The sequence below is a fragment of the Wyeomyia smithii genome, chromosome 2 (assembly GCF_029784165.1).
Source record: "Wyeomyia smithii strain HCP4-BCI-WySm-NY-G18 chromosome 2, ASM2978416v1, whole genome shotgun sequence".
In the NCBI taxonomy this organism is placed as follows: Eukaryota; Metazoa; Arthropoda; class Insecta; order Diptera; family Culicidae; genus Wyeomyia; species Wyeomyia smithii.
In genome coordinates, this window is record NC_073695.1 from 111,978,671 (window position 1) to 111,991,655 (window position 12,985).

At 38.4% G+C, this 12,985-nt stretch overlaps 1 protein-coding gene across 1 annotated transcript; it reads right to left on the reverse strand.

Moving 5' to 3' along the window:
* Positions 1-6,434: 6,434 nt before the first annotated feature.
* LOC129724663 (peroxisomal targeting signal 1 receptor) lies at positions 6,435-10,579 on the reverse strand. Its single transcript, XM_055679744.1, has 3 exons — positions 9,824-10,579; positions 9,550-9,744; positions 6,435-7,988 (listed from the first exon to the last, which is right to left on the reverse strand). Exons 1-3 carry the CDS (start codon positions 10,214-10,216, stop codon positions 6,711-6,713), a joined length of 1,866 nt encoding a protein of 621 aa, XP_055535719.1. The 5' UTR covers positions 10,217-10,579; the 3' UTR covers positions 6,435-6,710.
* Positions 10,580-12,985: the final 2,406 nt, after the last annotated feature.

Below are 12,985 nucleotides of genomic sequence, written 5' to 3' on the forward strand. Positions count from 1 at the left end.
AGGAAATTGGTCATTTTATTCCTGCCTCAGCAAGGATGATCAATTGGTATTCTGTTCAAATATATGCAACAAGCGTAGAAAAATAAATGATAACGAGACGTCTATGCGAATGTTCATCGCTGTCACCTGTAGCATTCACGCTCGTATACCGCATGTTGTTTTTAACGTAGGACTACGTCTTACGGTAGCAGGGTAGGCTGCTTCGAAAAGTGTAACGGAAATGTGCCCTCTTAAAAAGCATATTATGTTAAATGCTACCTACTACTGAACAGTTTTTAAATGCCATTGATTTAATCGAGAAGTGAAGGTTGCCCCATACTTGTGGTATTATAATTGGCATATCTTGTTATTAACTAATTGATGAAAATTTGAGTTAAAAATCGAACATTTTGTTATAAAATCAATGTCAATTTTAAAATTTCAGCAAGTCTTCCTTTTTCACTAAAACCTGTATCTTCATCGTTACATTTTACACGAACTTGTAAATGCAACAGGATCTATTTGTTTGGTATATTTGTTTGGCAGTTGTGAGATACAGACAGCCAGAGCTTGCAATGATGCTGCTTTAAATTTGGAAAGTGAACCATCTTTCACAAGACGATTACATTAAGAAGGAAGTTTACTTTCTACCAAATTGTACTCAATTAGGATCTGTACAGAAGATTATCATCTTGCGTATTGAAAAAAGTTTACTATGAATATTAGGTTGAAAGATATTCATCAATGTAAAATCCCATCGAGGTAAAAACCCAAATTTTCAGTTCTTAATAAAATTAAGTAAAAGTCAAACTGGACACAATTCAGTACTCAGTTGTTAGTTTACTGGATTGATATACACAATTTAAACTTCTAATTGGCTTCAGACAAACATTAAAAGTTAATGAGTAATTTTTTAGTCACCTGAAAAACAAGCAGTTCTATTTAAATACCGACCGATTGTTTTTGTACTATTCACTCATAAAAGCCTTGGTGTGCTACACTCCGATTCGGAACTCGATCTTCTGTTTTAATTTATACACAGACTTCGCAGCCAACTGTTAAATGTACAGGACAATTACGGGGCTAGGTGCTACGATCCTACTGACACTAACGAGATTCGAACTCATGACGACTGGAGTGTTAGTGTCGTACCTCGAGACCGTCTGGGAGACTATTCACTCATATTAAATATGACATGACAGATCCTGGGTTATCAAAAAACGACATCATCTATACCATCTATTTAATTTCCGTTTCACCAAATTTTATAGGCACAATCAAATCAAACGAGTCTTTTAAGGCCATTAAAATCTTAGCATGCATTAAGAATTTATTTTATTATTTAAGCTTCTAACGCGAAAACTGATACCTAACGTTGTGATACGTCAACCGTGCGATCGCGCATCAGGTACAACCTCTCTTAATATTTGTTTTGCGACGCAGTTTTATTATCCAATCAGGAACTAGTAAAATTAAAACAGTAATTAAAGCAATACCAAAAATTAGTACAATAAATTCCTCGTAAAAGTCTAAATAGTACAGAATTCAAGAAGGCTTACTTATCATCAATTCCTTCAACTCTACCTTCTCACGAAATTAAACACACGGTAATGGTATTGTACTTTTGTTTTATTAACCATTATCAAAACGGGCATGTTATAGAATGAACCAAAAATGTACCTTTCGTCACCTTGCTTAACACTGTTCTGTTAAATTTTGTTTTTGATATTGCTCATGGAGAACTTAGCTTGGTTGAATATATATTTTTACTCAAATTTGTTCCAACCTTTCTTCTTCCAAGGTTATACCTTTTAGTACTCCATATGTTAAAATATAAAATAAACCGCTCCCTTTCTTGTCTCTATAGAAAAGCAATTAGCCCACTTTAGTCGTTACTCATTGGAAACTCACGGTTGAGAACCTCTAAATCGCGATTATCAATTGCCTGTTGCAAATCTTGTCTTCCCATCAGTGACATTACCATCCGTAGTGTGATCCAAATCGTACAAGCCCCCCCTAGAACGTGTTTAGCCCCCCCCTAGAATTTCCTAGAGAATGATTGTATTCAATATATATACATTCCATACTATATATCAGAGCAGTTCCCCAGACGTCTCATCACTCGCAAGTCTCTTTCGATCTGATCGAGCCATCATGCACGCTGCGCCCCTTAATTTCTTGTGCCGGTAGGGTTGCTGGAGAGAAGTGATTTCACATGGTTGTCGTCCGGCATTCTTACGATGTGACCGGCCCGCCGCAACCTATTGTCTTTCGCCAGGTGTGCAATGGGGTTCTCTCCAAGCAGCGCTTGTAGCTCATGGTTCATGCGCTGTAGCCATTATCCGTCGTCCGCTTATGCTCCACCGTAGATAGTCACCTTCTGTTCGCCGATAGGCACCATCTGTTCGAAAATATCAAAAGGACTTCCGTAGAGGACTACCGGTTATCAGGGTTTTGTAGTTTTTTGTTTCGAAGTGGTCATGTCCGATCATCACCGTGATTGGTGCGTACGTTTGTAATGTCTGAGAAAAACGGGCCGTCGTTGAGAACGTGGTCAATTTGTTTTGCTGTACGTTGGTCGAGGTAAGAAGGGACTTTGGACTGATAATCCACGGGAAGCTGCGAAGTTGGTGCATAGCAGGCTGTGCGGGCCGATAACCGGCCTATATAAGTCTATCCTTCCGTTCATGTCCCCAACGACGATCTTGATATCTCTACGCGAGCAGCTATCGTAGAGTTTCTCCAGCTGTGCGTAGAACGCTTCTTTCCCTGCATCAGGTCTTCCTTCGTGAGGGCAGTGCACATTGGGAATAGTGTAGTTGTGGAACCGGCCTTTAATTCTCAACAAACACAACCTGTCCACCGTACCTTCTCTCCTTTCAGGCAATGCTCCTGGAGCGCAACGATGTCGAAGTGGCGGGGTTCTAGCTGATCCAGCAGAATCCGGTCGACATCCGGGTCGTTAAGCGATCTACTGTTACATGTACTGAGCTTCTAATCGTCGTCCTTATTTCGTCGGCTGGGTCATTGCCGATTGTTCCGGTTCGTTTTGAATTCTTGATTCTCCGTAGTATGTTTATTTTAGTATGCTGCCTTACTAGGGCTGCGATGCCTAGTCTCGCGACGGAGCTGCCGCTATGGATGTAGCTGGCGAGACACCGCATTTCATAGTTCAACCGGTCCGGATCAGTCGCTGTTTGAGCCGCCCCTAGCCTGTGGAGTAGACGCGCAGACAAGCTGCTCTATAAGGAGAACAACTACCCCACCGGTTCACCGGTTTTTCCTTGGTTGCTCGTATCCCAGTCGGTACCACGTGGAGGTAGTAATAGGGCATTATGCCTTGAACCACACTGGGGTCTATTTTATTCTAACTAGTACGGGTGAACTGTCAAAAAGCACTGCCCAGCCGTTTACCAAATCTAGCTCTCCCCAATATCGAATCATTGTTAGGGTTTGCAATCCCGGGAACGATTTCCCGGGAATTGCCTTTTCCCGGGATTCCCGGATGCCGGGAATAGGAATATTGATTCCCGGGATCCCGGGATTCCCGAGCTCCTCGAAAAATTTGCCATACAATATTGCAATAAAACTAAATATCGTATCAAAACACGAAACTTACGTCGTATAAGTGTAGAGCAGCTCCATAGTGTGCATTTTACGAAGCAAATATTTGCTTGAAACGACGATCAATATTTGCTTGCCGTGTAATATCAAATTATTTGCTTAATTTATTTGTCAAAAATATATGCTGTCTTATTCAGTGAACGATAAATTAAGACATATTTTCTTCGTCTCATGACTTTTTTTCGCTAGTGAGTTTACTACTACGCGGATAGTTGCTTGATTTTTTCTTTGTTTATTAACAAAAAATTTTGAAACCTGTTAATCGATAAAAGAAATTGAAACCCGTAAATCAATTCGACCAGAAATAAATAAATTAATAAAACTCAGTCAGTGTAACTTGGGACGTGGCCGCGATTTCACATTAAATACGAAGGCATTCAAATGTTCTAAAATCTGGCTGCCAAACACTCAGCTTTATCTTCAACAAACTAAAAGTATTGGACTCTTCAGTTTCTAATGAAATGTAGCAAGAGCTGGAATCGGTGATTTAGAAGTATTTTAGAAATCAGACACCAGCGGTGATTCAGCGATCTTAAGCAAAGTTTTACAGCAGGGAACTACATTATTTGGGCCTAACGAAAAATTGTCTGCGGAACTGAGGCGATTGATAGACGATTGTTCATGAATTCCTGGAGTGAACTTGAATAAATTTTGTTCTTCAATTGATAATTAAATTGTAATCGTTTGTTTGGAACTTTTTACTAACAAACTTTATTTGAAATCTCATTTTTGCTAAGGATTTTTTCCTTTCCCGGTTCCCGGGAATTCCCGGGAAATGAGATTTTTCATTCCCGTTTCCCGGGAAATCTATTTACGGGAATATTGCAAACCCTAATCATTGTTGCTGAAAGAGCTTGGCGTTGACGATGTGTTCAAGATATTCAGTACATCTTCGGAGATTCTATCCCGAAGTGATTTTTTCTGCTTTTACGATACTATTTTAAGCGTCATTAAATAAGCATATTCAAACTCATATTTCTCTTTTTTAAAATGAAATACATGAAAACTAGCCCACCCTAGAAATTTTCCTTAGTTGCGCCCATGGTCCAAAGTACTCTTTTTATGTTCGCTCTGCTTGGCTCGCATGTAAGAAAATAGGTATGTATTTTTTCAGATTTTTAACCATGAGCGACATTTGAAACCAAAACGTGATGATCACAAAGCTTGGATAACTACTCTCCGTAAGGTATAATAAGGTATACTAAGTTTCATAAAGATTGAGGTAATGTAAAAAACAACGTATAGGAAATTGGTCATTTTATTCCTGCCTCAGCAAGGATGATCAATTGGTATTCTGTTCAAATATATGCAACAAGCGTAGAAAAATAAATGATAACGAGACGTCTATGCGAATGTTCATCGCTGTCACCTGTAGCATTCACGCTCGTATACCGCATGTTGTTTTTAACGTAGGACTACGTCTTACGGTAGCAGGGTAGGCTGCTTCGAAAAGTGTAACGGAAATGTGCCCTCTTAAAAAGCATATTATGTTAAATGCTACCTACTACTGAACAGTTTTTAAATGCCATTGATTTAATCGAGAAGTGAAGGTTGCCCCATACTTGTGGTATTATAATTGGCATATCTTGTTATTAACTAATTGATGAAAATTTGAGTTAAAAATCGAACATTTTGTTATAAAATCAATGTCAATTTTAAAATTTCAGCAAGTCTTCCTTTTTCACTAAAACCTGTATCTTCATCGTTACATTTTACACGAACTTGTAAATGCAACAGGATCTATTTGTTTGGTATATTTGTTTGGCAGTTGTGAGATACAGACAGCCAGAGCTTGCAATGATGCTGCTTTAAATTTGGAAAGTGAACCATCTTTCACAAGACGATTACATTAAGAAGGAAGTTTACTTTCTACCAAATTGTACTCAATTAGGATCTGTACAGAAGATTATCATCTTGCGTATTGAAAAAAGTTTACTATGAATATTAGGTTGAAAGATATTCATCAATGTAAAATCCCATCGAGGTAAAAACCCAAATTTTCAGTTCTTAATAAAATTAAGTAAAAGTCAAACTGGACACAATTCAGTACTCAGTTGTTAGTTTACTGGATTGATATACACAATTTAAACTTCTAATTGGCTTCAGACAAACATTAAAAGTTAATGAGTAATTTTTTAGTCACCTGAAAAACAAGCAGTTCTATTTAAATACCGACCGATTGTTTTTGTACTATTCACTCATAAAAGCCTTGGTGTGCTACACTCCGATTCGGAACTCGATCTTCTGTTTTAATTTATACACAGACTTCGCAGCCAACTGTTAAATGTACAGGACAATTACGGGGCTAGGTGCTACGATCCTACTGACACTAACGAGATTCGAACTCATGACGACTGGAGTGTTAGTGTCGTACCTCGAGACCGTCTGGGAGACTATTCACTCATATTAAATATGACATGACAGATCCTGGGTTATCAAAAAACGACATCATCTATACCATCTATTTAATTTCCGTTTCACCAAATTTTATAGGCACAATCAAATCAAACGAGTCTTTTAAGGCCATTAAAATCTTAGCATGCATTAAGAATTTATTTTATTATTTAAGCTTCTAACGCGAAAACTGATACCTAACGTTGTGATACGTCAACCGTGCGATCGCGCATCAGGTACAACCTCTCTTAATATTTGTTTTGCGACGCAGTTTTATTATCCAATCAGGAACTAGTAAAATTAAAACAGTAATTAAAGCAATACCAAAAATTAGTACAATAAATTCCTCGTAAAAGTCTAAATAGTACAGAATTCAAGAAGGCTTACTTATCATCAATTCCTTCAACTCTACCTTCTCACGAAATAAAACACACGGTAATGGTATTGTACTTTTGTTTTATTAACCATTATCAAAACGGGCATGTTATAGAATGAACCAAAAATGTACCTTTCGTCACCTTGCTTAACACTGTTCTGTTAAATTTTGTTTTTGATATTGCTCATGGAGAACTTAGCTTGGTTGAATATATATTTTTACTCAAATTTGTTCCAACCTTTCTTCTTCCAAGGTTATACCTTTTAGTACTCCATATGTTAAAATATAAAATAAACCGCTCCCTTTCTTGTCTCTATAGAAAAGCAATTAGCCCACTTTAGTCGTTACTCATTGGAAACTCACGGTTGAGAACCTCTAAATCGCGATTATCAATTGCCTGTTGCAAATCTTGTCTTCCCATCAGTGACATTACCATCCGTAGTGTGATCCAAATCGTACTTGACATTTGGTTAGCAGGGGAAGACACATTTATTCCCGCACGAGCTATTGAAGATGCCTGATGGTTCAAAGCAGTTAACAGATGCTCAACTCCCTCTTTGTACGCCTTCAAGTTGATACAAATGATACCAACATTGTAGCGTGCACGAATAAACCCGGGATGGATTTCCAACGCCCGTTGGTACGCGTCGACTGCTTCTACGCTTCGGTTTCCGTTCGCCAAACTGGCTCCTAAACGATTCCAGATTTTTGAGCTGTTAGGGCGAACTTGAGCAGCAGCCCGAAAACAATCAACTGCCTTATCGTATTCCGAGCTCAGATTGAATAGCACGCCCAGAGCTTCTTGTATATCGGCATCGATTTCATTTGGAGATTTTTGGACAGCTTTAATGAACAAATCCTGAACCTCCTGCAGACTCGGCCCACCCATTAGTGAACTGGCCAAAAATGACTCCTGTGGCTGCATCATTTCCGGTGGAACCAAGCTTTCGTACTTCGGATTACATTTCATCCACTTGACAAGCATCTTTAACGCTTGATTCTGCATGCTTTCATTTGTGTAAGAAACTGCCAGCGCCATTAAAACAGGCATATTATTAGCGTTGAATGATAATGCCTTGTTAAGAGCAGCAATGGCATTCGGGTCCTTTTCGTTCTCTGCCTGGCTAAATCCAAGTAATTCCCAAATTTCCGGATTTTCTGGATCTTGTTTCACTGCTGCTTCGAAGCACAACACTGCGCTCGGAATATCGCCCTGTGCCAAAAAAGCTTTCCCTTTGTCGAAAGCGTTCTCCACATTTGACATAGGATTTTCCTCATCAAACTTGTACTCTTTGTACGGATCGTAAAATTCAGAAAATTCTGACAACCACGGATGCTGACTTTCATTCTCCGAGAGTGAATGCCAATCGTTCTGCAAACGTTCCCAAAATTGCTTGTTGTAATTTTCAGCTGCTTCTTGCTCCCGCTTTTTATCTTCTTCGAATGCCATAGCCCAATCTTCAGCGATACTTGGCTCGTCCTTGGTGACGGTCTTCGATGGCCCCGCAGCCAGCTGATCAAACTCATTGGCCCAGACGTTAGGTCCGCTAGTAGTAACCTGGCCATCATGAATTCTTACGGCACCCTCGCCAACGTTGTTGATGAAACGCAGAAACTATAAAGAAAAAGCATAAGAGCATATATTGGATCCGTTAAATTGTTTTCGTATATTCGAAGCGTTTCATCAGACATCAATAACACAATCATTCATTTTTCAAGTAGTTGTCCATATTTTCATTTATCAGTGCATATATTTGTTCAATGGATAAATCGAGAGATGAAAATATTGATAGAAAATATTTGCAAAAGGTTATTTTTGGGAGCTATTCATATGATCGATCAAAGCTCATATAGAAATAGCTTTATAGCTGTTTAACCGGTCCCTTTCCACATTTTATCATTATAAATTAATCTCAACGAAAATATTGAGCGAGGAATTTATGTCCGAATGAAACATTAGTCATTCAGAGTAGGCAGTGTGACTTTGCACTCGTATCCAAATGAGTTTTAATACTTGCTTGCACATTTGTTTTCGTTTGCACATAAACCCTACTAACAGTGCAATACACTTGAGTTAGATTTGAGTTTGAATCCTATCATAACAACAACTGCTTAAAAATCGAATTGCGATGAAATTCGCGACGTGTCTGCTACAACAGTTTGTTGCATTGTCCTTTGGAAGCATAAATTCGATGTGAAAACTGAACGCATCGCGTCACATCATCGCCTGCATCGTTGAATACATCGTGCACTGCATGCATTGCATGCACTTAAACTCAATCTATCAAAGTGTGCGATGCAAAAAAAACTCAAACTATCGTGAGGAATCCGATTCAAGTTAAATTCAAATCTGAAAAAAAGGTTACTCAGTTCAACTTTGCACGAGTTTATGCCATCATTGGTCATAATAAATTATTGATAGTTAAAAACACATGAATATCTATGAGAAACAGAAATAAAAATTAAAATAATTAGTTATGTCGGATTTGAATTGACTTTCGGTGAGCTTTTTTTCGCTAATCAAAACCCTTTCCTGTTTCGACCACCTTTAAACTTCTTTATTTAGTTTACACATAAAATTAAAAAGATTAAATTTTAAGATTAAAGAGGTTAAATTTATTTGTGACACTAATTATATTTTACAGCTTTGTTTACTTCTGTACAGCTTTGTTTACTTCTGTACATTTTATGATCATTAAAAAAGTTTGAAGATAGCCGAAACAAGAAAAGAGTAAACCGAAACGTCAACAAATTGTTTTGAATAGTGAATAACAGCTCACCGAAAATCAATTTAAATCCGATATAATAAATCACACGGTGATCAGAGCTCGAGAATATACAAATTAATCAAGTTCGAAAGAATAACACATAACAAAGACAAATTCGAAAATTGATGAAAACAATTAAATCGAAATGAAAAAGTTAAGGCATTTCTAGTTTTTTGTCTAAACATGTTGTTACATAAATTCTATTCAATTGATCGTACCAATATACATTTACATTGACAGAAATGGCACACCAAATAAGGCTAATGCGTTTCAAGGGTTTCAAGGTCACTGCCACAATTTTGTTTATAATTTGTTCAGGATTTTGCTACAAAAATTCTCAGTCAATCCCAGCTAGTTAAATGAGCAATTGCAGAAAAAACAATACATAATTGCAACAAGATCACTTACCTCACTGTAGTTCAACTTTTCCGTGTCACGGCGGTAGGAGACATCTGCTAACTCTCCCGCAGCCTGACGAATCGACTGTTGTTCTTCCTCACTTTTCGGTTCGTTTAAGTCGAAAAAATCCTTCGTATATAAAATGTTACTGGGTCCTGCATTAATTGTACCTTCAATCGGATCCAGCTGTGAGTTCGACCAGACCTGTTAGAAACGATTCGGATCAACACCGAACATGATTAATTTTTGCTTTATCATCAAAACACTAAAGCGCTATACTTACGCTGGTAAGTTTACTCTGGGCGCGCTGGCCAGTATGAGTAGTGCCTTGCGCTCCAATAGATGAACCGATTCCAAACTCTTTTTCCCAATTCAAATCAGGTCGATTGACCTCTTCGATAACTGGAGGTCCCGGTATGATCTGGCGTTGATGAAAATTTTGCCTGTCAATATCTCTCATCTCCTTCAGCAGTACATCCATGCGAAATGACTGTGGAGCCGGTGCCACCTGTCCCATGAACTCTTTTACTAGATCGTTTTCCGATCCGATAAATGCCGAACGTCCTCCTGCAAATCCTTCATCTTGGAAAGCTACATCCCGAGTCACCTGGCGGCCCAGGTTCATCAGCGGATTTGCACCACCGCATTCTGGTTCCACTAAATCTTTAAAGGACATGTTGAATACGGATCGTGAGCTGATCGCAGTGCCAGTCGTCTATGTCGTCAGATGCAGAAGAAATCCGCTCCTTTTTCAGGGAAGGTCTAAAGGTCGAAAATAACACTTTCTAAACACGAATCATCGTTGCCCGCTCGGATTGCTACTTGTCCAGGAAGCAGCGTTAGTCAAAAAACTTTTCTATCACTACCGAATCCGGAAAGAGCTGCGACAGCAGAACAACACAGATTTCACTGGCTCTGCGGACGTGATTAGCAGCGACAATCACGAAAACCAAGATAAAAATGATAACACCAAATCCTCTGATGAATTGAAGTTTCACCTCTATTTATTTGGCTCTTCAAAATCACGAAACCGACGTCAGATGAAGCTTCAAATTTCAGGCAATTAAAGAAGTACATGTGGCGCCCTCTGGCATTCAGTAGTTATATACATTGCGTGTACACGGTAAAAAATGTATCGTCTATTTCACCATTTTTTTGCAGTGGACTTGTTTCATCAAACTGCACTTCAAATTTAATCGATTTAACATACAGCATTTCAACATGCTCTACAACAATAATCAAGTTGAAACAAGGCGAGCAATCAGGTTGGAACAAGGCAAGCAACTGCTTTCATGATTCTTACAACGGTTGAGAAAAATGTCTTCTTTCGGTTGGAGATTGTTTCTTTCGACTTGATATACAGTAGGGTTTTTTTACGCGGGGGATACGTACCTCTAAAAAAAAACCGCGTTAATTTAAAAATCCGCGTAAAAAACCACGTTTTATTTTAAATCCGCGTAAAGTAGTCCAGCAAGAAGGGCTTTAGAAAAAACCCGAGACGCTCTAGAACCAGTATTTAAATTGTCCTCTTTGACGGTCATTCCGGATCTTTCGGTGGGCGGAGAGTATTTTTTGGACTAAATCTTTTACTAGATAAACACTTAAACGTTTCTGGTTCCAAGCCCACGTTAATTCGGAAATTCGTGAAATTTTTTTTTAATTAGCGCGGTATCGCGTAAAAAAACCGCGTTAATTCAAAAATCCGCGTAAAAAAACCTCGTAAAAAAACGCGTATAAAAAAAACCGCGCAAAAAAACTGCTTGTACTTGATACTTGTTGTTCTTTCAACTTGAATACTTGATATATCCTTATAGCATGCCGTAAGAAGCGACACAAAGAGTCATGTACTTTACAGTCCCTATATTTACTGATAGAAAATCATGCGATCTGGCAACCGGATAATTTGATCAAAATCGAGCCTTTGGCATCCCTATACCGAGAAACAGTGAATGACAATGAACTCATGTCCTGGGCTAAAATTAATTTGTGCCCGCTGTCAGCAGTAAGATAAAGATGTATAAAAAGAGGCGGTGATATGCTATCTCGTTTACACATATGTTAAGATGTTAGCCCTTTAAACATGGCGCGATGCCAAAGGGGTGATCAAAATAGTTCACAGTGTTGCAAGTTTTGTTGAAATTATTGAAACGTTGAATTGAATATTGAATATTCGCCTAATTGTTGGTCTTATGAAAACAGTTGTTTTGTAATATAACCTGATATCAAATATAAATTAGCTTAATCTATACACAACACACAATAGCCAATAATATCATTAGTTCGCCAGAGGCTTCTTTTTTCACGAGCGAGGGGCAAGCCAGCTTTTATCTGGGTTACTCTTAAGAACCATTCAAATATTACATAACGCGGCATTTGGCAATTTTCAATACCCACCCACCCCCATGTAACGCAATTTTACATGTTTGCCACATGCAATATAACGCTCCGCTGAATACCCCCCCACCCCCTAGAGCGTTATGTATTATTTGAATGATCCCTTATGCGTGGGAGTAACTCCAATTTACTCAATATTACTCCGAAATAACCTGATGATTCACATCTTCGATTACCTTGAGAACAAGAAAAATATATGAGCGGTGAGACCGAGTAACATTCATATTATTCATATATCCGCGGTGGGGAAAAGGTTTAAGGATGTGTATTTACACACTTAGATTTTATTGCCGAGAACTCAACAGCTGATAAATTCAGCGAAATGTTCTACAAGTTTTCGGCAGAATTTTCAAGAACTTCGGCAAACGAAATTTAATACCTGCTGGTTCACGGTACATCGATATATTTGCTGAATGTTCGTAGAAATATATTGCTGACATTTGTTGAAAAATTCGCCGAGCTCCATCGGCTGTTAGGAAGTTCGCCGAGATAAATTAAGTGTAGAGACACGAGAGTTACTCAGATTCACCCCTGATTTTTCACATTTTCTCAAAAAAACTCAAATTTACTCACTTTTATCTGAGTTACTCTTATGCTTGAGAGTTACTCTAATTTACTCAATATTCCTCCGAAATCCTCAGATGATTCACTTTGATTACCTTGAGAGCAAGAAGTATATATGAACGGTGGGACCGAGCAAAATTCATGTGTATATTTGCGGTGGGAAAAAAGTTTAGGGATGGATATTCAGAGACACGAGGGTTACTCAGAGTTGCTTTTTATTTTTCAGGTTTTCTCAGAAAAACTAGGAAAACCTCAAATTCACTCACTGTCTTACCCCTCGTTCACGAGGGTATACATGCGTGACAAAAGTAAGCCCAAGTGAAAAAGATGCGATCCACAACCTTCGATTTTGCTGAATCGGATTTCTTTACAGTTTCAAGCAAAGTGAAATTTTTAAAGGTTGCATTTTTCACGCGTGGGAAAATTGAACATATTGTATGAGATTTTCACTTCGCTTGGAACTCTAAATAGGGCTCAGCCGGAATCA

What these genes read in the sequence shown, in the direction of transcription:
- LOC129724663 (XM_055679744.1), bottom strand. Translation starts at nt 10,216, where the DNA reads ATGTCCTTTAAAGATTTAGTGGAACCAGAATGCGGTGGTGCAAATCCG. An exon ending in CCCAGAGTAAACTTACCAGC is followed by an intron (nt 9,745 to 9,823) that starts GTAAGTATAGCG and finishes CGTTTCTAACAG; the next exon opens with GTCTGGTCGAACTCACAGCT. An exon ending in AAAAGTTGAACTACAGTGAG is followed by an intron (nt 7,989 to 9,549) that starts GTAAGTGATCTT and finishes TTTTCTTTATAG; the next exon opens with TTTCTGCGTTTCATCAACAA.